General features: G+C 40.9%; 1 protein-coding gene across 1 annotated transcript; it reads left to right on the top strand.

The window, feature by feature from the left end:
* Positions 1–207: 207 nt before the first annotated feature.
* Positions 208–24,854, top strand: gna11b (guanine nucleotide binding protein (G protein), alpha 11b (Gq class)). Its single transcript, XM_034111327.2, has 7 exons — positions 208–1,314; positions 11,224–11,408; positions 14,364–14,518; positions 16,837–16,965; positions 19,175–19,304; positions 19,456–19,609; positions 19,972–24,854. The coding sequence occupies exons 1-7, from the start codon at positions 1,179–1,181 to the stop codon at positions 20,160–20,162; spliced, it is 1,080 nt and encodes a 359-aa protein (XP_033967218.1). The 5' UTR covers positions 208–1,178; the 3' UTR covers positions 20,163–24,854.
* Positions 24,855–25,963: the final 1,109 nt, after the last annotated feature.

The following is a 25,963-nucleotide window of genomic DNA, read 5'->3' as shown; positions in this document are numbered from 1 at the left end:
AGCAGTGCAGAGGATTGTGTAGCACTTAATTTAGCAATGATTGCACATGCATTGATATAAAAACAGCGCTTTCTTATTTATACACATCGGGTTTAGCATCTTCTCACTTGTGTGCTGCTCACTGTCGGATCCCACCCCGAGGACCCGCCTCGTCCATTCAATTGGTCTGTCACAAACCTGTTTCATGCAAGCCTCCGTCTGTCACTCAACACCCCAGTTTATCCTCCTCCTTGCCTGGCATCAGACTGGTGTGTGTGCCGACCTTGTTCCAGCGACGAGCTACCCCAAAAAGCCAGCTGTTTGCAACGCATACATTTTTGGCATTAGCCACCGGTCCGGGCAGGCATTTGACCCCCTCTTTCAGTGCTGTGGTAGTGTAGCCTTATATTTTACCGTGAAAATGAGCCAGGGCGTGATGGGGTGCTGCCCTGATATCGCTAGCTAGGCGGACAAATTCCTTCAACCAGCTCGCTGTTCCAATCACTGCGGGTTGACACAACATTAGCTGAGGCGTTGTTAAGTGAGCTAGCGGGCTAGCAAGGCTGTAGCCGTTCCGTGTAATTTATTCTATGGTAGCTAATGTCGTTAAAAACGGACGCATTGCTGCGGCGTAAATAGTGCAATAACGGTTAATAACGGCAATCCCTCTAACGTTAGCTTACTAGCACTACTTTTCACTTGCGCTAACTAGCTAGCTAACGAGATTCAACAGAAATCAACTGTTACGCGTTTGGATGTCAAGACACTGCAGTTTTGAACCACTTTTGGGCGATTGTGGAGAAAAAAATTGGACAACAGTGACAGATGCAAAGATATAATTGGACCAGCGAATGAGAAGAAGGTGTTAATGATATAAACTAAGTGGCTAATCTGCGGCAGTAATTTTAACATTAGCCGTATTAAGGTAGAGCATCTCTGGGAGGCCCCACCGTCTCCTGACTCCCTCCCCCTGTCCGAATCTCCCGTGATTTGCCGAGAACACCCGGGTGAAGTCGCATTTGCTTGGGGGGACGACTTGACAGCGAGGCCCCTTAGCTAGTATCCCCTCCCCCCAGTCCCATCCATCCGTCCAGCCCGACAGACCCACCCCTGAGATCGAAGCAAAGATCGCGGATTCGGGATAAGCTGAAACCGTGTGCCGAGGTCCCGTCTTAACCGGGCTGCCAAAACTAGAGGGGATGACTCTGGAGTCCATGATGGCTTGCTGCCTGAGCGAAGAGGCGAAGGAGTCGAAACGAATCAATGCAGAAATTGACAAACAACTCCGCCGAGACAAGCGAGACTCCAGGAGAGAGCTGAAATTACTTCTTCTCGGTATGTGGCATGCTACATTTCATATACATGTTTATCACCATGTCTTGTGTCGTTGCAAGGAAAACTTGGGCCTTCTTGTCAATGCTAGCTCCTATGCTACTAGTTAAGGCTGCTAGCCTGGTTTCAGTATGAGTAACGTTATGGCATGATTTACAAAATGCGTGGTTTGTCTTGTAGCTTGCTGAGTAAAACAAGGGTTCGCTGGTAATATTGGGTGCATATCTACAAGAACTGGTCAGTCACATATTATGGGTCTTTCCTCGAGTGTTTTGTCTTTGCATCGATGTGCAGACCACCGCTCATTTGGCATCGAAGTTACTAAGATGTCACCGTTTACAGGCTACCACATGCTTGTCAGTGGGCCAGTATGACAATTTTGACTAGCCCTAAAGCTAATCAGTCGGTCAGATTCAAAGCTGCCATTCTGGTCAGCTAGAAGATGGTTGTTAAAAGGTGAAGATGGTCACTTGATAATGGGAGAAGCAGCAGCAGCACCAGCTTTGGATTGTTTTACACTGTTGCTTTACAGGTTGCATAACATTTGTACAATTGGGTGAGGTTTCAGGTGCCTTAGCGATACAATGCCTGGTGCCTATTCATTCATTTTTTATTTATTTATCTTGTTTATTAACTTGCACCCAGTGTCACACATCTACCCGTCCAGAGGACAGAGATACTGAGGGATTTGACCCCTCATCCTGGTGTCTAGCTGAGTAGGTTAGCTATTTTTATAGCTGGTGTGTGGGCAGGTGGGAGCTGCTGTTGAATAAGTTGCTCAGTACTGCATTGATTCATAGTTCTGTGGACACAGAAAGGAACATTAGGCTCTGCTTTATCACAAATGTACTATCATTGCTCTCAGGAAAATGTATTGTGCATGCACCTTTGAACAGGCTAACTTGTAGCTGTGTGTGCATGTGACCAGCCAAACACTTAAAACAACAGAGAAGTGTGAAAGCTCCTTGGAAAAATCGTCAATTTTTAGGACAATTGGAATTATCTAGGTTGCATCCTTCGTTTCAAAACGTTTGCTCCCATTTCCTTGCCCACCAAAAGCAGCCCTGGTTATTTGACATGTGTGTCTCCTTTCATTTCCCTGCTGAATACCTCAGCTCGGATAAGTAGGCCACACTGGAGCCGTACTGTTGATGGGACACATTCTATTCTTTGTTAAACCTTTTATTCGCTCTTGCACCCTGTCTTACCTGGTGGTCAAGGTGAGCGTGTAAAAGTGCTGTTTTTGTGTCGCAGTTAAGAAATGCTTTGCTTCTTTGCTGCAATTATATTTCTCTGGCCAGATGATCAATGGTGCGTTTGGGATGACAAATTGATTCCAGAATTTTGAAGAAAATAAGGTGATCATTTCCGGTCTGTACATAACATAGCTGGAGTATGTGGTGTTTTATATTATGCATGGTTTTGACAGCATATATCAAAATACACTTGAAGTGTCAGTGAGTGAAAGGCAGAAAGCAAGCAAGAACTGCAGTCAGTCATGTTGTAAGTGGCCCATCCTGTGTGAGTTAAGGCTGTCAGTGGACGCCTGGATAAGGACGTGTAAAGCAGGATTAGTCCAGGTCTTAATAGGCTTGGTTAAACACATCCGCTGCTGAGACTTTGAGATGTCAATGACTCCTATTATCCTCTGGCATTATTCTCAGGCCTGCTGCCCTCAGTGAGCTGCCGGCCCCTCCACAACTCACTGGAGGAAAAGGACAACTTCTGTGGCTGAACACTTAATAACCATGCTCCATCAAGTGTATTACAATTGAAACTGAAAAAAATACACTTTCCCTGTGAAGATTTCCAAAATGTAATAAGTTTACAGAAATGAAAATGCAGATGTGGCAAATTCTCACATTTGAGTAGCTGGATCCAGAGAGTGTTTGTAGGCATATTTCCAGATGGATAGATTCTAGCCTTCCCTGAACAAAGGGTTTTTCTTGCAATAATTCGGGTTCACCGTCCTCTCTGTGTCCCTCTCCCTTCCTGGAAGGGTTTACTAAATGGCCAGAGTGCATGCTAAAGAGCCGTGTCTTGACAAAACATTCAGGTTTGGTTTCTTTTTATGCCAGACACCTGCATTACATTTCCAGACTAAGTATGAGGCGAAAGACAGTTATGTAGGTAAAAGCTGTATCAACATCAAGCTTAGCTACATGGTCAGAAAAAAACCAATCTGCCAGGGCTGCAGTGGTGCCCACAGTCTGGCTGCCTGGGACTGAGGCCATATCAGGCCATACCGACAGCTTCCTGCTCCACAGACCAGTGGTTTGCCTCTACTTGGTCAAAACACAGTGGACCAGGAGCTGTGGCCTTTGCTGCATCGGGTAAATGAACTGCTGGAGCGAGCAAACGGTCAGTAAAGTTAGATGGAAGGGCAAACGCTTTAATGTTTCCCAAAGTGCTGACCGAGGCAAAGTGTAAGCTCCCAGTCTGTCAGTGTACCAGTTGGCATTCGCTTTTCAGGAAAATAAAGGTTTGACATGAAATATGAAGAACAGAATCTGCCTGGCAATCTGGGATAAATCCCTAGACAGATATTGGAAAGGCATTTTAGGTCATCAGGGAGTTTGTTAAGCACAGTGTTTAAGAATGGGGTCAGACTGGGGCAAACCGTGTGGATGGCTTGCTAGCACACCCTCTCAGGCTGAGATTTAATGTACAGCCGTTTTCAAGTCCTCATTGATTGTGTTGTTCTTGTTGATCCTCCCCCTCTCAGCAGTACGTCTTGTTATCAGGTTTAAGACGTCTTTTAGAGCAACAGTCTGATTGAACCAGGAAGAGGATCAGGGGGTTAGGCTCAGATGTTTATTGCTGACCTCCCTTCTCTTGCCAAGCCGTCTTATTTTGATCATATATGGCAATAGGGATCTTCTAGCGCTACTCCTCGGTGGTTGTGTGATCCCCGACTTGTAATGCCAGTTAATGTGCAGCATGTGGATAGCCGTTTATGCTGAAATCCCCTTTATAATGGTCCGATCTAACGCCTATTAAAATGGAAACCCTCATGAGAGAGGCTTTTGCAATTTGGGAGTTAAGTAATTTTTGATCATTTTTATTTTATTTGTATATTTAACATAAATATATAATAAGCGTTTTTGGGGCAGGACCCTTTTCACAGTTGTATCATGCATTTATAAAAAGAATTTTGTAAATCAAGCAGCAAAATAGAGAGGCTATATTTATGGGACAAAACCATATTTACTAAAAATTATTTAATCATAAACCCATTTACAGTATATACACGTATGGTGATGACACAACATAAAAGTGGGTTTAATTAGGCACCGTTGACCCCAAGGTTGGTAACCAGTGGCCAGTAACAATGACTTAGAATATTGAACTATGCAAGTTGGGGCTTAACAATTATTTGTATCTTTATCAAAGTTGCAATATGCCATACTATAATTGTTTTAATCGCCAGAATGTAATATTTGTTTAAGGACTATCCATCATATCATATAAACCTATACAGAAATCACACCATAATTAGAATATTTATATAAAACATTTAATTCCCCCTTATATTATCGGAAATGCAATATCCGTGAACATAATCACAATTGGATATTTCTTCCAAGGTCTTTTAGCCGTAGGATTAACATTTTAAATGTCTTTGTCTTTTTCAAGTCACTTTAATTCAAAGTTCCCTCACTTTTGTAATCTTGAAGTCACAGTGTAGTAAGCAAACAGTCTGCATCACAGAACATTCTGTAAATGTTCAGGTAGTCAAACATAGCCAGCCCTGCACACACTCTTTGTCTCTCTCTACGACACGGTGTCTGTTACACACTCGCTCGTATTGCTCACCAGTGCACATGTGAACACACACGCACGCATACTTAAATGGGGTCATGGCTGGTTCTCTGGAGATATAAGGGTGAATGAGGCTAGATGGTGACTGTCCCACATACTGCCGCTACCTCGGTCCCCAGACAGGACGGGGACATAGCCTGCCTCTTAGTTCACTGCCAGTATCTTCAGTCGCTCTGCTGACAGGGTGGCATGTTCACTGCTGTTTACTCCCACCAGCTGCTGCGTACAGTAAAGCCCACACGGCTCTGTGATCATACGTTTCACTTCATCTTTTTCAAGTTGGATTTGGAATGATGAACCGTGCTTACACTTCTAATTTTTTTGCAGGATGTTAGGCTTGCAAGGTTGTACATTTTAGTGTAGTCCAAGTCAATGCTCACCCGAGATGTGCATATGCCCATGTGCGGACATGGAGTGATGTTATCTCATAGAATCTCAAAGAGGAGATCCTCTAAAATAAGTGCCATGGCTTAAGAAATAATGTCAACATCTAGGATTTGGCTGTTTCTAGTTAATAGCAGCCGAGCACAGTGTTTGTATTGCAGACTAAAATACGGCTGCTTGCTCCAAATCTTTTGTAAAGCCTGTATTAGATTTTTGTGCTCACCCACACCCACTCGACGAGAGCAGCACTCAGCGCATACTCACTGGTGAACAGACAAAGCCATCCTAAGGTGGTCCAATGTAGGTGTGCAAGTTCACAAGTGTGTGTATCATGTGCATGCTATAGAATGTATATTACATTTACAGCTCTGACACCCACGCACACAGTACATGGAGCACTCGGCAGATGCAGAGACATGAGCACAGAGCAGTTGTGTTGAGCACAGAATCTGACATGCAACAGCAAGCAACTTTTGTGTCCGTGTCCGTGTCCGTGTGTCCGTGTGTCCGTGTGTGTGTGTGTGTGTGTGTGTGTGTGTGTGTGTGTGTGTGTGTGTGTGTGTGTGTGTGTGTGTGTGTGTGTGTGTGTGTGTGTGTGTGTGTGTGTGTGTGTGTGTGTGTGTGTGTGTGTGTGTGTGTGTGTGGTGTGTGTGTGTGTGTGTGTGTGTGTGTGTGTGTGTGTGTGTGTGTGTGTGTGTGTGTGTGTGTGTGTGTGTGTGTGTGTGTGTGTGTGTGTGTGTGTGTGTGTGTGTGTGTGTGTGTGTGTGTGTGTGTGTGTGTGTGTGTGTGTGTGTGTGTGTGTGTGTGTGTGTGTGTGTGTGTGTGTGTGTGTGTGTGTGTGTGTGTGTGTGTGTGTGTGTGTGTGTGTGTGTGTGTGTCCCAGTCCCAGTCCCAGTAGGAAAAGGAAAGACAGAAAAATGGGCCATCTCAGTGAAGGTAACATCCATGCCTTGAGGTTGACAACAGGATCCGTGTGTCCACAGTTGGTTAGGCAGCTGGTGTGTGTGTTGTGTAGCTCCGGGCTACCTTGGCTCAATCCCTCTCCTTTGTACGCCAGAAAGAGGCCGGTTTCCAAGATGAATTTAGTGAAAGATTAAGACCCACGCTATATTTTGGTTAGCCTTGTGACTGCCTGATTCATAAAGTATCTTTCCAGGGCGCTGATAAAAAAGCCAAACATCTGGCTGATGCAAATGTTGAGGTTTGGATGATTCTTAAATGCTGTGTCTATGCAAATGTCTTCTCACCACAGAGATTGCATTGTAAATCGCTGCCTGAAAGGACAGATAAGTCAACAGTGGTCATACCAATGGGCCATTACATGTATGTGCGTATTTGCATGCAGGTTAGCCATGATGCTGATAATCCTCATGGCATTGCAGAGGGATGCCGCGGTTGGCAGGGATAGTCCTGTTTGAGGACAAGGTGTTTAGTGGCCTGTGTGTGAAGCACAATGAAAGAAAATATAGAATATGAGCAGCTAGTGTAAACAAAGCAGGCCCTGCTCACACACGAACATAACCTGATAGACTGACAACCCAGCCTCACCAAGACAGCCTTGTGCCAAGTCCATCAGGTGTTGTGTCACAAGCTGACATCAGTTGCGTTATGTAGAGGCTTATGAAAGCTAACCTGGTAATAAGATACATGTTTGGCATCTTAACATGTTAGAATTTAGAAACCATTTTATTCTCGGTAGTTCTTTATCAGGCTATTTAAACCAAATGTTCCTGCTACGCTCATTGTTGTCGGGCTACCCAGGATTGAGAGTTCTCTCTCTGTTCCAAGAAAGGCATGAGCTTCTCAAAGGACCAGAATGTGTGTGTGTGGGCTGTGTAGTGTACCTTGCTCTGTTACATTGGGGCAGAATCTAAGCTCTCTTGTGTTTTTATTTTATTTATCACACATTCATAGCTACCTTGAACTATGAGATTTTCATAGAATGATAATGAAATAATGAAAATATTGCGTTTCTTATTTATTTATTAGCAGATAAATTACCCTTTAAGAAAAACAACAGCATTTGAATTGTAACCCCACATTTAAAACATACTCAAGTTTCTTTCAGTACAGTAGATAAACAAATAGTATTGTAACCTTCAATGTACCGTACCGTTACAACCCTACCTGGAGTAGAGTGTTATCAAACCCAAGTAGTGTGTGAGCTATTAAAAGGTGCCCTCCTTTTTCTAGGTCATTACCAAAAAAGAATGGATGGATTCTAGTTATGAATATCCACAATTCTTGACAGAGAGGGATGAGAATGGAGAGGCATATTTCTAGCCTTAGGGAGGTTAAGAGGGGTTGTGAAGAAGGGGAGGGAAGAGAGAGTACTTGTAAGGGCTGGTGGCATATAAATGGTTGTGGCTGGTGCCGGTATAATCTGGGGAGGAAAAAAGGGAAGACAGAGGCTCGTAGTGTGTTGTCTGGGGAAAGAGGGACACGACAGTTAAGAGAACACAGCGGAGAGAGATCTTGTGACGGGATCACGAGAAATAAATCAGACATCCAGCTGGAGAGTGATCCTCTTGCTAAAGCAGTCTGCAGTCTCTACCAGGACATTAGTGCCTGCCCAATGCAAAGAATATCCTCTCCAATCATTTTTATTAGGCCGACTGCCGTCTAGGGCTGCACGATTTTGGGATTGCGATTTTCCTGACAAATATTGCGATTTGCGATATTTGTTTTTAAGCGACCCAACGGAAGTTTATTGTAAAATGCGGCAATATCTCCGGCTAGGAATGTCGCATCAACATGCTCCCGTCTCTAGTACCCCCACAGCCCGAGCTACGAGTGAAATAACTAAACTTACATGAAACTTCCGTTGGGTTGCTTTAAAGTCAAGCTTCAGTTTAAGATTCACCCTGTAATAGAAACATGTGATGGAGCATTACTAACCTGACTCAGATGGTTTGTTTCATCAAAGCATCTAGGAAAGCTCCATTGGAAGCCATTTGGAAAGGGCAGGCACTTTCAAAAATACTTGGCAGGTGATTGGATCAATCTGTCTATCGCCTTCTATCATGGGCCACTTCTGGTTGGTTAACAATGGCTAGTACATGTGGAGCACACATGGATGGGAGCACAGCACTTCTGATTGGTGTGGATGACTGACACACCAAATACAAAAATGTAAAAAAGAATCGCAGGCTTTGTGATTTCATAATCGCATAATTTCAAATCGCGATTTTGATTTACAATCGATTAATCGTTCAGCCCTACTGCCGTCTTTGTAGGCACCAGTCTTTACTTTTTTACCGCAAAGCATTGATTCACCAAGGAGAAAGATCTTTTTCAGTGAATCATAATCTCTCTAATATCTGTTCTCCAAAATTGGGCATTTTTTTTGGATGATAAATGGGAAGGTCATTTCCCCATATGGACACAGTGTTGAAACCCTCATTTTGTCTCTGAGATTAAGGCCTTTCTCCCTGCATCAGTGGAGAAGGTGCTATGTCTTCCGAACATTTCTACAGTCCTTGGTGTTAGAAAGCCCCCGATACTGACCCCAGACCAGTCCCCACCCCCCTACCCCACCACCTTCATAGTCTCTGTGGAGCCGGAAGATGAAGAGCACAGAGCAGGCCTGAGGGGCTCGCAGTTATATTTACTGTCTGCTACGAAAGAGTGGAGAGAGAAGGGGAGGATGGGAGGGGTTTAAATCTATATAAAAAAAAAAGCTGGTAAAAAAACAACACAGGAACGAAAAAGAAAGGGAGAAGGGTTGCTATGGTAACAGAAATATGGCTGCTCTTCAAAAACCTTGAATGTAGGTGGTGGTGAGATGAGTGAATGTGTGTTTTTCCTCCTCGTCTTTCCCTTTCAGTTTTGCAGATATTATGGATGTGCTGGATCTTTTTTGATATCACCGAGGAACTGAAATGCCATCAGCTTTCTTTCTTTTTTGTGGCCTCAGGGTGGTGTTTCTGGGCATGAGGAACATAGAGGGCTAGTGTGAAATGTGGGTTAGGCCCAACAGACCCTTTGGCTGTTGGTCTTGAAAAAGCTTGAAAACGTGTGTTGTACTCAATGCAGAGATTCAGATTGTCCCGCTGAAATCAAGGGGGTTTTGGTGAACAGAAGCGGAATACATGTTTTAAAGCAAACGCCTATAATCCAAAGCCTTTTCTTAGGATCCTCGCCATATGTGTCAATCTGGAAACCCGACACCACTTGAAGTGATGATCTTACAGCCAGATATGGACTCAAGAGGGCAGAGGAGGATCACTGGAGGAATGCAGCCTTTTGACAACGACCCCTGCCGTCACCTTTTGGCAGAGGCACTTTAGTGTTAGAACCTGAATGTAGGGCAAGTTGTCTTGATTATCTTCATTAAATTAGCCTGTAACGCCCCCTCCCAGAACTCATCATCTCTCCTCCTCTTCTTCGTTTAAACATCTTTGATTTGCTCACTCTCGACACTGAGGGATAACATCCTGATGTCGGACAAAGAAGCTGTGATGCTTCAGCAGTCGTAACAAGTTTAGTTAATTAACTTGGAATTTCAAAACGCGTATAACTGACTCGGATGGTCATCCAACATTAATCAAGTTTTGAGGGAAGTATTATACCATTACTGGCTTTATTTTGACCAGCTTATGCGGATTAACAGAAATGAATGTACACTAAACGTCAAATACACAAACAGGCTGCAGTGTTTCCTCTGATGTCCTCAACTGGGATCCAAGTGTTTTGGTCATTTTTCCTTTTCATGGAGCATCTGTCTCGGGTCACAGATTTGACTTGTTCCCCTAATGTACAAATGAGATTTGTAGAGGATGGGTGGCTGGTGCCTAAAATAAGTGGTCAATAGGAATAATGTTCTGATGACAGTAATAGTATACGTCAAAATTACTATAAAGTGGGATCTTTAACACATGCAGAGACATTAAGAGGATATATCTAAACGGTACAGAAAAATCTCTGTTGGCCATGTGCCCGCCTCACAGTTTATAACCTGATATTATCCCGACCCCTGTGTCTGAGGCTGGGCTGTACCTAATGTTGTGTCTATTAAAGATATAAATCAGCAAATGTTTTCTCAGATCTTGGAATCATGGTCGTATTGCTTCTGGAGTACAAAGTCCTATGCAGTGCTGTAAAACTCTGTTTATACCTTTTTGAACAAGGCAATGCGGAAATAGGAGTTTCTCTGTACTCATTGACCTTTCCTTCCTCTCAGATGCTACACATGTTTAACACAAGGATGTGAAACACAAGGCTACCAATATTACCCAAAATTGATGAGTTACCAAGTGCTTGATTTACCAAATATTTATTTCAAATGATTTTTATTTATATGTTTTACTTCTTCATGAAAACGATTTGATTAAAACTAAATGCATGGATAAGAGACAGTATCAGTAAGTTTGCCAAGGACAATTCTGTAGGTTTCTGAAGAATGGACAGAAAGTGTCTTACCACACTTGTTGTCTCACTCTCCTCCCATTATCTTGGTATCTTTGATAAATGAATGTAAGGCTGTACTGTGTGTCGAGCCCATTATGCTAAACATACTGAAAACTCGGTAACAAAAGCACTTTAACAGAATCGTCTAAAATGCTTGTATCCAACATGACAACCCCTGTTGCATGTTTCTTGGTCTTCTCAATCAGTTTGTATTGTGGATGTGCCGTTCCCTCCTCCTGTGCCCAAGATGTCAGTTTGCTGCTCTCTCTAACTGTACGTCTCCCCTGTTCTGTTCAGGTACGGGAGAAAGTGGCAAGAGCACCTTCATCAAGCAGATGAGGATCATTCATGGAGCCGGGTACTCAGATGAAGATAAGAGAGGCTTCATCCGGCTTGTTTACCAAAACATCTTCACCTCCATGCAGGCCATGATCCGCGCCACTGAGACCCTCAAGATCCCCTACAAATTTGAACAGAATCGGGTAAGGACACACTCACAGAAATAAGACAATATTCTTTACTTCCTTCCAGTCCGTTGTTTGAGTCCCCTTTGATTATTTTTAAGGTGGCCTCTCTGTTAAGCCCCAAAGACCCCTTCGGCGGGTCTTTTTTTTTTTTTTTCACGACACTGTGTCTCAGGACATCTTAATATTTAAAAACCTATTAATGTGTTATACCAGATTAACGGGAGGAATCTCAGCTAACTGATCATACGAACCATTTTTACCAAAACAAAACATTTAAATGACCCCTGAGCAAAAAATGCTAACGCACTTTGGCACAGAACTCAAGATAAAGATACCCTCATTACTTATCTTAACTGCACATACAAGATATCCGATTTAAAGCTGAGACTCCACAGATTATATAGGTATAGTATCATCACTGAGCGATCAGAACTCGCGACAGGGGAAGCAAGCAAATCACAACACGTAGCATTACGGAGGAAAAACGGGACACTTTAGCTGTTATTCTGATCAAAAGTCGTGTTCAATGGCATTAAAACGAGATAAAACGCGGTTGAGGGTTAATCCATAGGTTAATTGAATGTGTCTGTCACTTTGAAAAAATTATTTATAATCCTTAATTCCATTTTTATTTAAAAATCAGAGAGTAAAAGTTAGCTGCTAATCTGTTAGTTGCTAAATCTGTCTAAAAAGGTCAAATTTCACTTGTTTTGCATCAATCTTGATACAGGGTACTTATTATATGTTGTAGTTTGGATTCCTAAAGCTTTTAGTCTACCATCCCATCATTCAAGGGTGGTTTTCACTAAAAGTTTTTTTTTTTTTTTTTTTTGGACGGACACAATAATTGACATTTTTTTTTTACTGTGTTCAATCTGAATTTACTTTCAAATAAAAACATCTATATTGATTCTGACACTTCTACATCCAACTCACAGATGTAACCTTGCTTTGAGAAAAAAAGATTATTAATTTAAGGGAAGGTATGGTCATTTGTTCTGGGAATGTCATTTTCGAGCCTGTGACCTGAAGAACAGGCTCGGGCCTTAACAGGTTAAACAAAATATACTTTATTTATCCAAATGAATGGAATTAGATACTGACAATGGGGGCACAATAACACTACATAATTATAGTCTATCAATTTATGCTAAAGTGGTTTTCCATTTCAGTCCTTAGAGCTGACTTGGTTTGTTATTGTGATCTTCTAATTGAGGACTGATTTGCACCTGAGATGCAAGGTTCATTTAGTCCACCACTCATTAGGACAGAAATCCGGCAGTACATTTCACAAGGACCAATATTTGGCAAATGGCTGACATAAAAAAGATCATAAGATGCATTCTACTGTTGCCATCCACAGATGACATCACTTATTTAATGTTGACAGTAAAATGTACACATTTACATTTAAAAAAAAAATCTGACTTGTGCAAATCACTTTTCAATCTTCTTTACAGTTCTTTACACAGATATAGTTATATGAATGCAATGGATTTATAGTATGCACAAGACAATCGTACAACGTACAGCACTAATATGAATGTAACATGGCCAAGATGAATGTGATTTTGGAATTCCTGTGGTCTAATGTGATATTGTTGTTCTTGTTCATGATACATTTTCCTCACATGTAATGTTTTATTGTTGTAATGAATGTGTAGCATTAACAAGATGACCCGTTAAATACATTTTGGGAGCGATGATTGATGTATTTTTGGCCCAGTGCCCATATATAAGTTTAGTATTGACCAAGTTCAGAGGTTTTCATATGTATCAACTGACTTACTGTTATGTATTTTTGCACAGTTTCAATATGAAAATAAAATGGATCTATTGCATTTTGGGGAAAAAATGATCAGTTTTTAAAATAAATCTTTGAAAATCTAATGCTGGATTTTAATTTGTAATGTTATTATAACCTCAAGATGCTATGTGAAAGTGTGAAACAGAAAATAGTGGTTTTCAGTTGCCACTTTTCTTGGTAAAGAAAATACATTTTTACTCAAATTAATCAACATGGATTTATAGCGTTTTGGAACCAAACTCTTCATATAATTGTAAGGCAATACATGATTGTCACTAAAAGCCTTGTCTCTACATCACAATAACATATACAAAATAATTGATTAATTAATTAATTCAAGTTAGTAGCTATTAAAGGCATAAAAACACAGAAATGTATAATTCTTTAATAGAAATGTTTCTTCTGCCCGTAAAGTATCCAAACCGGGCTTGTCTGGATAAGCGCATTTTTAAAACATAGTCATTGTCCATGCCGGTTTCAGTTGGATTATTTGTCACAGTTCCTCCGATCAGATCGGTCTCCTCCATTTTGTAGATATTTACGACTTTTGAATCCACATAAACACATCGGCAAAATCCGGCTTACTTTGAGCATGTGTTTTAAACAGTTTAATCCCTTTGTGAATTGTTTCCACTTGCGCCTTCCTTTAATTTCTTCATCCAGCGGGAATCCAAATGAATTAATCCTGAGTCCAATAACCATCAGTCACTCCAATAGTGCTCCTTGATTACGCTTTCATCGTCCTTTAACAAAATACTTCACATTCATCCAGTTTGTGACAGTAGTTGTAGCATTTTTGAGACTTTTAAACTTTAATTACCGCTGTTGCCCCCCCCCCGTGTGTGTGTGTGGGGGGGGCGCAACTTCCAACAGGAGTCATTTGGGGGGGCTCTTGGGAACCCCTGTTCTGGAGTATGTAATTTTGATTGTAGATGAAGAACAATATTAGTTTGTTTCATATATTATTGTTAAGCGTTATAGCATTAGATTAGATCATTGTTACCAATACATTGCAAACAATACTTTTTCACAAAAGATGGATTACAGATATGTCCAAAATCTTGGCAACAACTTTTTTGTTTGCCCTGTTCTCTCACTGCTCCTCCCCACTGTCCTTTATCTTGTTTTAACTCACCTTTTTCCCCCTTACCTTTGTTTTTCAGTCTAACGCCATGATCGTCAAGGAGGTGGACATCGAGAAGATCAGTGGGTTTGACTTTCACTTCATTGCAGCTATCAAATGCCTTTGGTCCGACCCGGGCATCCAGGAGGCCTACGACCGCCGCCGGGAGTACCAGCTCTCTGACTCCACTAAATAGTAAGTCTGCGTGCATTCCGGTGTTATTTTTGTGAGTTTGTCTATGGTGCTGGTTTGGGGACTGATACAGATTTACCAGATTTTTTAAATTTGAATTTGCAATGATTTAATTAGGATCCCTTTGCCAATTAAAGGTTACAACAGTTGGTAATGTATCTGTTCCAAAATCTGTGTAAAACGAATTGAATTTTTTGCAAATGAGTTATGTGGAAACGTTTTGTTCGCGTGTTTGTGGCATCCTCAAATGCATCCAGGATTTGTACAATGTAGGTGTGTTTTTGCTGAAATTAACATGACAACGTGCATGCATGCAGATCGTTTGTTAAAGTGTCAGGTCCCCATCAGCATTTTGGCACACACATCTGACTAGTTTCCAAATTCACCAGCCAATTTTACAATTTAACAATCCCATATGAAAAATGTACGAGGTCACTGCTATTTGGCTATTTAATTATTGGGTATTGTCCACCTTGAACATTTATCTCTAGTATATAACAATTTGTATCTAATTTGTCTCTTGGGTTCCATACCCGGCCTCCACCAGCTATTAGAGGGTAACTTTTACTAATATAATTTGCCAAATGTGTCAGCCACCTCTTCTATGGCTTTATGCGTTTGCCACACTTGCATTGTAATAATGTATGTGACCCCAGGGCTAAATGGCTAAAAGTAATTTTACTCACTCTCTAGTGCCCCCTGGCTGTGGATTTGTATTACTACACTTTAATGCTGCTTCAAGTCAGCATGAATGCAGGTGTGCTTGCCATCTAGCCACAATTAAATATGTAATCCTTACAAATGATTGAGGTGCTCCTCATTTGCAATTATGCAAAGTCATTAGGAAAAGAGGCACGTATACTTAATGAAAACATTGCAAACTTGAGTAAGGCGGTTTGAGATCATTGTCTTGAATGACCGAGGGGTGGTTTTTCTTAACAGCTGCAGATATTTCCATATGTTAGGTCCATATATAAGCGGGAATAGCAAGTTGTTTAGGGTCCTGTGCTCCCCTCCAGCATAGATGTTAGACATTTCTTGAAATTATATCACCATAATGTAGAAGAAAGCTGGTTTCTGCACAAACATCTGCAATGGTAAAATGAGGACATTGATATATGATGTGTAAATGTCTATGTTATGGTAAATATGCAGGCTATTTGTTTTTCCGTGTGAATAAGATAAGGAAATCATTACATATGTTTTTATTTTAGTGTTATCCACACTGTTATCATGTATATCTCCAGTTACCTTAGTAATATAGACCGTGTGACTGCGGAGGGATACGTTCCCACCCAGCAGGATGTGCTGAGGGTCCGTGTGCCCACCACGGGTATTATAGAGTACCCGTTTGACCTGGAGAACGTCATCTTCAGGTACCCCGATGGCACCAGGACTGCAGCACCACAGTGGTCTAGAGGACAGAAACCACTGATATCTGTCAGGACATTAACTCATCGTTAAGCAGGGGCTAAGCTTTTGTAAATTGTACTTTATTAAAAAAAAAGTATTACTAAACTATTTGTACCCAAGAGTTCACATCCCTGGAGCCTGTCAGTGCTATTCCAATGCGATTACCAACTTTAAAATGCCCTTACTTTTCTTTAAAAAGTAAACATTGTCCTACAGAGAAATATATAGATGATGTTGTGTTTAGATCAAATGAGCAACATCAGTCAACCTGATTTAAGATATCAGTGGTTTGTGTTCAGTAAAATGTTAATGTTCTGGCTCCACGATTAAACTAAAGCCAGACGTGCTGCACTGTAGCTTTTTGGGAGCACCCTCTAAATACCAGATGAAGAAGGATTAGGGATGTCAAAGGTTCTCCAGGAAGCAGCTGTCAAATCAGAGAAGCTATCGGGAACAGTTTGAAAAACAAAACAATTACAACTTTTTAGATTAAAATGGCTTGCGTACGGATCATGCTTCCTTCTATCTTTGGTATCATACTTGTCCTTCTTTATCTAACGAAGGGGCTGCTGTTTCTGCTGCTGAAGTCACTGCTACTACAGTCACTATTGCCACCTCACTGTCTGTAAAATAATCAACACGCACAAATTGTCTTAAATTGAAAGCTGCAGTTGCAAATTAACAGCTTGTGTTGGTTTTTGGACAGAGAGTGGTGGAGCAGTGACCCTAACTAACACCCTAATGTTTCTGAGTTGTGGACTTTTCTGTGAAGCTTCCTCAGCAGGACTGATCCACACTTCCTGAAATGGCAGGGGGGTTGCGGTAATTGCCTGTCATGCTTTATATAACTGTTTTCTGTCTGTTTTTCTCTTTATCTCTCTTTTCCCCCTCGACCGGCCTGCCTGTAGTTATCTTTCCGATCTGGATCGTATTGCAGATCCCGGCTATCTTCCCACTCAGCAGGATGTGCTCAGGGTGCGCATCCCCACTACAGGAATCATAGAGTACCCATTCGACTTGCAAAGCATCATTTTCAGGTAGAAAGACGCCTGTTTTGGCTCAGTCCCATCCTTTATCATCATTAACCCATACGCCATCTGATGTCTTGTCAAAAGCGCCACATAAACCATGCTTTTGTCCTCCCAATTAATGGAAACAATGTGTTACCGTTTAATTTATGCTTTCTTTTCGCACTTAAGTGTCTCTATTCCATTCTTGCTTCATAACCATTCCCTCTAATCATGTAAACGAAAGTCATTGCCAGATAACATTCTCCTCAGTCCTACACTTGCCTCCTGTCACCAACAGCAATGGTACCACACATAACACAACCCCCTAATGAACACAAAGTCCTACATTCTGGTGCCCGGTCTCTGTAAATGGGTCACCTCCTCCTCTCCTCCTCCTCTCCTCCTCCTTTCCTCTCCGGCTGGCAGAAGAAACGAGGTCGTCCTCTCCGGTGGAGGAGTGTTATTTTGGGCAGCAGGTCCTGCAGGGCCTATATTGGCCCTGCGTCTCAGTGGACCACAGTGGACTGGGCCACCACCAGGGGGCACCATTGCCTTGTGAATGACATTAACTTTCTCAAAGACCATAATGCACCTGGTCTTGGGGTTTGCATTAGTGCATTCGAAAGGTGCAACATTATACAGAAGGATAGCCTTCAAACTATCCATATGCCTTTTTACGTAATGGCTTGGCATTAAAGGCTCTTGACCGGAAATATTCTATTGAATCGGTTGTCACAAATGAACGCTTAATGAAACTGGGACCTTAACTCCCTGACGAGTGAAGCGTGACCTTGTGAAGGAGAAGCTCGGGGAACCTGAAACCATTGGCGGATTCAGGAAGTATTTCAGACGGGATTGCTGTTCATGAATGGCTTCAGGCTCATGTGCTGAGGCTTTTATGTCAGTATCGTGCTAGGTTAGTTGTATTAGTTTGTCTTTAAGGAAATGTGTATATATATACCACACTTCTTCTGATGCCATCTTTTCAGCTCGTAGCTTCTCATTGGGTTACATAGGAGGCATTCTTCTACAATGAAAAGGATCCCACCATCAGAGGTGCCCCCTGTATCTTTCATCAACCTGTCCTCTTTCTGTCATGTATCTTAGTTTCTGTGCCCCTCTCCATGTCATTTGTTGTCCTTTTTGTATTTTATGTTCTTCTTTTTACCCCATTTGTCTTTGACAAGTGTTTTTCAAAACTTCACAGAATGTTTTTGTGGTGTTTTATCACACAGTCCCAAGAAGGTTGAGAAAGCTGTCTAGTAGATAAATGAATGACCCTCCACTTTCACCATAGCACACACACAGAAGTACGGACTGATCTCGTATCAGATGTGATCCACGACCACATAAATGCCACAGTCATATATTTATCTTGAAAATGTATATCCTACACATTTTATTTGCACAATCTGACAATCTGCTAAGCGGCTGCTCCGCGCTTTTTAAAAATGTTCTCACACCGGCTTCTGCTTAGACATTGTGACTGGGCTTTTGACAAACAATGTAAATCCTTCCTAAACCGAGTGGCATTGATGTAAAACTGATCCTAAATTGCTCTGAAACGGGAAGCTTTCATCTTTGCGGTGGCATGCATGGCTTAACTATTTACAAGGACAAAAGCATCTTCACACTGCACATGTGTTTCTTGTTTATTTGTTGTTTCTTTAGTTTCCTGCCAAATATAGAGTTCTGCACACGTTTGAATTTGATTAATCCACTTGTTAAGGTGTTGAATCCATCAGGTGTTGTTTTCTCCAAAAGGTTTGCTTAAAATATCTATAGGACTGCAGAATATTCTCTTTGTTCTTTTTAAACAGACAATCAGGACCAAATGATGGATTCATATGTGACGGACTATATCTTTATTTAGGTCATGTGCTAATATGTTCAGGAAGACGCCAGAGAATGTCTTTAGGATCGCTGGCCCTGAAACTAAAATGTTCCTTTTATTATAGAGGAACCTTATACACTTTTTGTTTTACACAAAGCATAATTCAATATGTGGAATATACTTGAATAAATAAGGTCCAAAACCACCTGTAAATATATCTTGATGGATTCAAAACCTTCAAAACAATTATTATCCATTAGGCCAGAAATTGGCGATACCTTTTGACGATGTGAACTACTAGCTAAAACAAAGCTAGCCAACCTAGAGCTAAATGCTCGTAAGGTTTTCCCCTTTTTGATTCTTCACTCATTATCCAACCATTCCCCTTCATCCTGCCGTCAGGATGGTGGATGTAGGGGGTCAGAGGTCAGAGAGGAGGAAGTGGATTCACTGCTTCGAGAACGTCACCTCCATCATGTTCCTCGTGGCGCTGAGCGAGTACGACCAGGTCCTGGTGGAGTCCGACAACGAGGTAGGTGGACGTTACACATGACCATTCATTCAAAACCTGTCTTCACACACAAACATAGAAACAGTATTGCAGTAATGTGTCATGAACTTCTTACACCTAAACAAGAGGTCTCAACCATTGATACTAAACATGACTGTTCTGTCTACACCAGAACCGTATGGAGGAGAGTAAAGCTCTGTTCAGGACTATCATCACCTACCCCTGGTTTCAAAACTCCTCCGTCATCCTCTTCCTCAACAAGAAGGACCTGCTAGAGGAGAAGATCTCCTACTCACACTTGGTGGACTATTTCCCAGAGTTTGATGGTAGGTCCTTTTATACGTGTGTATACGAGTGTGCTTGCGTGGGTCTGTTGAATAATCTAGTAATGTACATTTGGGAGATAAATGACTGTAGTTTATGTGAATGTGTTTTTTAATGATAAAAAAAAACCACTTTGAAATGAGTATACCCATAAAATATTATTGATGTTCCCACTTTTAAACCAACCAGTCGATTATCTGCTGCCTTATCAATTTATTTGTCTTTATGCTAAGCTAATCATCACTTTTAAAGGACAGCCGTTATCAATAAAAGATAAGCTTGTTTCCCAAACTGCTGACCTCCTCCTTTTAATCAGTTTATATAATACTATGTTTGCATGCGTCTGCCCATCTCTGATTCTCAGGTCCACAGAGAGATGCACAGGCAGCGCGGGAGTTCATCCTCAAGATGTTTGTGGACTTAAACCCCGACAGCGACAAGATCATCTACTCTCACTTCACCTGTGCCACGGACACTGAGAACATCCGCTTTGTGTTTGCAGCTGTCAAAGACACCATCCTCCAGCTCAATCTCAAAGAGTACAACCTGGTGTGAGGGCCCTACGTACGACGCACATCTCCTCCCCATTGCACAAATGCACACCTCTTTGGGAGTGTGCACTCAAGTTCACATGCATTACACAGCACACCATGCCGGCACACACACAAACACACACCAACAGAATCCTTACCTCTTTTTTCCTCCACGACAGTACATTCGCAAACCTCCCACATGCAAACGCCTCCCCTCCTCTTTCACCAAAGCTCTCCCTCTTCCTCTGTTGCTCGGCAGCTTGTTTGGTGTTTGTGTGTGTAGTACGTGTGCGTGTGCGTGTGCGTGCGTGTGTGTGTGTGTGTGTGTGTATTTGGGGCAGTATTGACTAGCGAGGAGCTGAGTTTTGGTGAATAACTGCATCAAACTCTTTGGCCGTTCGGAGTTGACCCTCTGTGGTGTGAGATAAGATCCTCGTCCTTTCTGAGCTACTATCGGTGCGGAAGGAGGTGAATACTCTTTCTCCTGAAACCTACTAAGAACTAGCGAGTTGCTTCTTGGGACAGAGTGACCCGGACAGGAAGTGAGGTTGCACACCGGACACAAGGGGTCGGGGCTGAGGATTCTGTCTCATCTCGCATCCATGAATGTACCCAACAGTGTGAGCATCGCAATCGCAAAAAAATAAAATAGATATGAAGTAAATGCATATGTAACACACTTAAGACAAAAGGCACGAGAGGGCAAGTCATAGCTAATCAAAATCTGTTCTTTGCTGAGTTTAAAAAAATGTTTGTAATGATAGATATGTGTTGCTACGTCTACTTATATTTAACAAATAATGGCTAAATGGAATGATGATGAGAAGTGGTAAGAAAATCTATAAAAAAACATTTAAACTAAAGACATTTGAGAGAGAAGCAACCAGAAATGTACTTGACATAAGTATCCTTTAAAAGTTTCTGTGGGATTGTTTTTCTAAGTCGATCACATCGCTTCCCTCCAGATGTGTTCTGTATAGATTCACTGGGACAATCTTCCATGTGACCTTCACAGCATCTGGCTCCACTGATACACCCCGACACCCTTATTACAAAACACTAGTAGCGGAAGAGAGCACCCTGCTTTCAACGCAGGCTCTGCTCTGATTGGTGGAAGCAGTTGTTGAGGGGTGTGTGATGTCATCAGTGTTTATCAGCCCAAAGAGCACATCTGCAGCTCGTGCTGCAAGTAGCTTATTCAACTAAATGAAAGCTGTAAATGAAACGCACTCACACCCCGGATGTGAATGGGATCCATGCGGTAACATCTCTGACGTCACACCTGCGTCACTCAGCCGTCCAATCAGACTCACTCCCTGGCGGTGATATAGTCATCACGTCAGGATGTGCTTCTGTTTACTTTTTTTTTTACTGTATAGTCACTTTGTTTATAAAGATTGCTTGCTTTTGAGTGGTGGGGGGGGGCAAACCTTTCACAGAAAACACACTCTGAAGTCTGCAAAACATTGTTTGTGTATATTTGTTTGTAAATACATATACACGAAACACTCCTGTACAAAAACGCTCTGTGGTACACCATCTTTGGCAAAAAACTAACAAAAAAAAGAAAAAATGATCAACTTCTTTCATTAGCATACAGTTTTTTCCTATGAATTTATGGTAGTAGTTATACTGTGATTATGGATTTTGTTCACTTTATTAATAGGACTACACAGAGCTGTTGAGGAAACTATGGAGCAGTAGTCAGAGAGCCTCACAACAGCCTCACGCTCCAGCGCTGGCTCCAGAGTGTACTCACTAGGGCTGGTAAAAATCTTCACAGTGTGGTGATGAGATGATTTTAAGAGTAATTAAAGATTTTTTTTTTTATTTATCTAATTTATGGACCAGGTTTGAAGGTGTTGATAATTTGACTGCTTTTGATTCTGTCATGTTGAAGTGCTCCTTTTCTCACGGCGGAGCCTACTTGAGTCTGAACTGCTGTAAAAAAAAAACGACAAAAAAACCCCGAATGTCTGGTATAGTAAGGACTTTATCTCTGCTTTCTATTTCTTATTGAGACATTTCCAGTTGTACTTCGCCATCACATCTCCATCCATGATAATACTGTTTGGTTTTCTTTAGGAGCCCTCACATTTGTTTTGTTTGATTTTAAAAAAAGGAAGAAAAAAAACAAAAAAACTTGTATTTCCTCTCGGTTTATAGACGCAGCGCTGTAATGCATACCTAGAAAAATGTACAGTACGAACGTAGGTGGACTTTTTTATCAGTGATTGAAGACCCACGCGGTCCATGCTTGCTATTTGTAATTTAACACAAAACTTCTGTTGTCGTTTTTGCATTGTTGATTTCCAGTTTTTTGAGGCTTGCTTTGATAGTGCCAGTGAAGTGCAGATATACTTTTTTGGTCTTTGACCTTTTCTACAGGTGACTTATCCTTCATCCTCATTAAGGGCTATCACAGTGCATCAGGCATCAGACAGCGGGGAGTGGAGTATAGGACCACAGTGAACCAAGTCATCCACTACTTAACCTTGTTTATAAATGGAGAATACTTGCAGTATGTGCTATAAGAAGTATAGGCAGGGTGTTAATGTAAACATAAGATGTGTGTTTTGAGAGATTACAACACTAAAACCCTTTTCTTTGTCTTTCTTCATGCATCTGGCCTTTTGGTTAAAATAATTTGGTATGACAGTGTTACCTGTAACACCTAATGCAGTATAAAGACACTTATCACTAAAGACACCACTACCAGGACAAGTATTGCATGTTTCCCCAAGTATTTGACTAAATGACCATTCTCGGGACTCTGCATGTTTTAACCGATTAGCTACAAACCTTGTACTTTATTGATGACCATTTCTCCAGTTCCTACGTTGATTTACTAGTCGCAGCTTATGGCTTCAGTTCATGCCAGTAAGGCTTGACTCTGAGAGAGAATCTATGCCACAGATGACATTTAGTCATTTTTCTTTCTTTGTGCAATGATTTGCTGGTGTAGTTGTGCCTCAGAGATTCCTTGTTATTGCACTCAAAGACGCTCTGTGCCAGGAGAGAAAACGTTTGAATTGGTACATTTCTTCTTAGCTGGTCAGAGTACCAATCCAATAATATCCCTCAATCTTTTTACCAAATTTAAATCTGTGTACCACACTGTGGAACCATTATAACCTTGGTTTTAAAATGGCTAACTGATTTGCATTTTGGATTGGTGCACCCTTGCAGCTTTAAAAATAAATAAAATCATTCCTATCCACTACATTGCCTGCATTCAAACCAAAACATGACTAAATGTTCTCTGCGGCCTATTTCAAACCACTTTGTCACTCAGAAGATGAACTAACTCCAGAAGCTATTCGAAAAGAAGAGCATCAATCTATACACTTAATTAAAAGTTTGAACACTATGTTAATTGGGCTAAAATATGTTATTTCGAAGCAACAGTTTAACTATCATTATGTCTGCTGAAAATGACACTAACCTTGAGCGTAAGAAAGCAAACGGCCAACTGTTAACACTGCTGTCATAAAGAGGATGCCAGTATTAAGTGGAGCGATATACCAGTATGGATAACCCAAGTATTTATCAGTAGTTGTGATTTACTGTGTGTTGAGTGCAGCTCACTTTAATGGTGAAGAACCATGTTGTATTTTAAAACTTGACACTACAACTCTGGCACACGGTGAAGGGCGACTGGCTGTTAGTGTGGGTTTGGTAGTGAGTTTAGCAGCCGAGTGTTGCACTGTGTGCTTTTGACACTTTTTATCTCAACATATATGCGCTGAAGAGAGGGAAGGCAAGACTGTAAAGAAACCTCAACCTCCTTCTCATTTTGTCTGTTTTGAGCAATGACCACACACTCTTATTTATTGCCTTTCATTGCCTTGAATAATGAAAGATGGTGTCGCCGGCCCTTGGTGGTTTCGGAGCTCGCTCTGTGACCTTCTTGGGTGGCTGTGGTTGTGTGATTTCTCTTCCTGCAGGCTTGTTAAAATGAGTGGAATCAAAATGATCTTTCAACATCAGTGTGGAGTCAGTGCATATTCAAAACGTTAATCTTATTCCCTTTTTTGTGTTTTTAATTTCCTGTATGATAAAGAAAACATTACCAGAACTCTATTATTTAGGACCACTTGATTTGTTTTTCCTCACTCCAATTAAACCTGAAGGTCAATTGTGTAGTGGTGTATAAAATACTGTTTTTTTTCTGTATGTAAACCAAATGTAAATTATGTATTATACTGAGTGTGCCAACCCCACTCTCTGTAGAGCCAGGCTCTCTAAGTGCCAACGCTGTGGTCATCATCAGAGGACCACCACCACCACCTGAAATGGTCTCCCCTTTTTAAATAAAACACACCAGAGACTAAAAGGATAGTTGATTAAGTACACACAAAGACTTTATTCTGTATTTAAGATTGAAGATTTAAAAAATAATCTGCTGTTTTTTTAAGAAACTGTAATTATAATTGCATGTGCTGTTTATTTTGTGTTGGAAGTGAGGGCTTTGATGTTTCATTGAAGCAGGGAGCCCTGAATGAAGGGGGTTCAATCAGTTGGTTATTATCAATTATTGATTTACATAACTCTTGCCATATTTTTTTATGTGTTTCATGTATTTGTTTCAACCACTGTTGCCTGATCCTCATTCAAACATGAACATGACTTATGATCATTGCCGCCTTCTAAGAGAGAAACATAATGACAAGGTATCTGTTTTAAATTGAAATAAATTTGTTCCTATACTTGCTCATGGTGTGTGTGTGTGTGTGTATTGAGTGGGTTTCATGATGCTTTAAAACGTAGCTGAAGAAATCTGACTTGATCATGTGTATTTCTATTTTGTAATGGTAACAAGTATCGGATTTATGATATTATAATTTCAGATTTAACAAAAAATATTTCAAATTGCGTTTGTACATTCAAATTTCCTAAACCTATGGTGTGTTGTTGAATTGTGTAAATACATAACCCTGAATGTTTACTCAAAAGGAAATCTGTAATTTAATCAATATAAAGGTCACTTTCATTTGATTGCCTTGTTCATGTAATTCAATCTACAATTTTGTATAACAATTATGTTATAGGTGAATGAAGAACCAAGTTGAGTAAATGTGATGCTTGCTCAGCCTGTTAATAATAATAATAATAATCCGGCCCTCTATCAAACTCTGTTAATATTTCCATTTTCTGCTTCTCAATAATTCTAGACCATATCATTTCAGAGAGGTAAATGTATCTCTGCACTACAGTTATCTGACATCCCTACTTTTCAGATTAAAACTTTGCAAAAAAACAAATGAAACATGCTAAACTTTAAGCATGCATCACCTAAGATGGAACCAGTAGAATACGTTTTACTAAGAGGTAACCTAAATATTACAAAAAAGTAAGGAAGTATAACATTATACTGTGTAAAACAATAACTATAAAACATTTCACATAATGGAAATGTTACGGCCGAATGAGTAGCCTACTTTTTTTGAACTTGTGATACCTGATGAGAATCATTCTGACTATATTTCTGTATCCAAGTGAGATTTTAATCGCAGGACTTTTACTCATGTGGGAGTATTCTGACAGTAGGACCAAACAGGATCTGAATACTTCTTCCACCTTTGCAGCTTGTCCCACAGGGTGACAAGGTGCCAACAAGCCACGTAAGAGTATGTTTGTGTGGGACAATGTTGGAAGTGTTACTGCAATAATAAAAGCTTGTTTAGATTTCAATAATGTCCATTTAACTCTAAAAAAAAATTACATTTCAATTGGAAATATTAGCTTATGAATATGAATCACAATGCTTGACTATGGTTTGATTTGATTGAACAAACTATGCTCATTACTAAGTAAAGGACT

This window comes from Pseudochaenichthys georgianus, chromosome 22 (genome assembly GCF_902827115.2).
Source record: "Pseudochaenichthys georgianus chromosome 22, fPseGeo1.2, whole genome shotgun sequence".
NCBI classification, from domain to species: domain Eukaryota; kingdom Metazoa; phylum Chordata; class Actinopteri; order Perciformes; family Channichthyidae; genus Pseudochaenichthys; species Pseudochaenichthys georgianus.
This window is presented reverse-complemented; position numbering and strand designations above follow the sequence as displayed.

What these genes read in the sequence shown, in the direction of transcription:
- gna11b (XM_034111327.2), top strand. Translation starts at nt 1,179, where the DNA reads ATGACTCTGGAGTCCATGATGGCTTGCTGCCTGAGCGAAGAGGCGAAG. An exon ending in TGGTGGAGTCCGACAACGAG is followed by an intron (nt 19,305 to 19,455) that starts GTAGGTGGACGT and finishes TGTCTACACCAG; the next exon opens with AACCGTATGGAGGAGAGTAA. An exon ending in CTATTTCCCAGAGTTTGATG is followed by an intron (nt 19,610 to 19,971) that starts GTAGGTCCTTTT and finishes TCTGATTCTCAG; the next exon opens with GTCCACAGAGAGATGCACAG.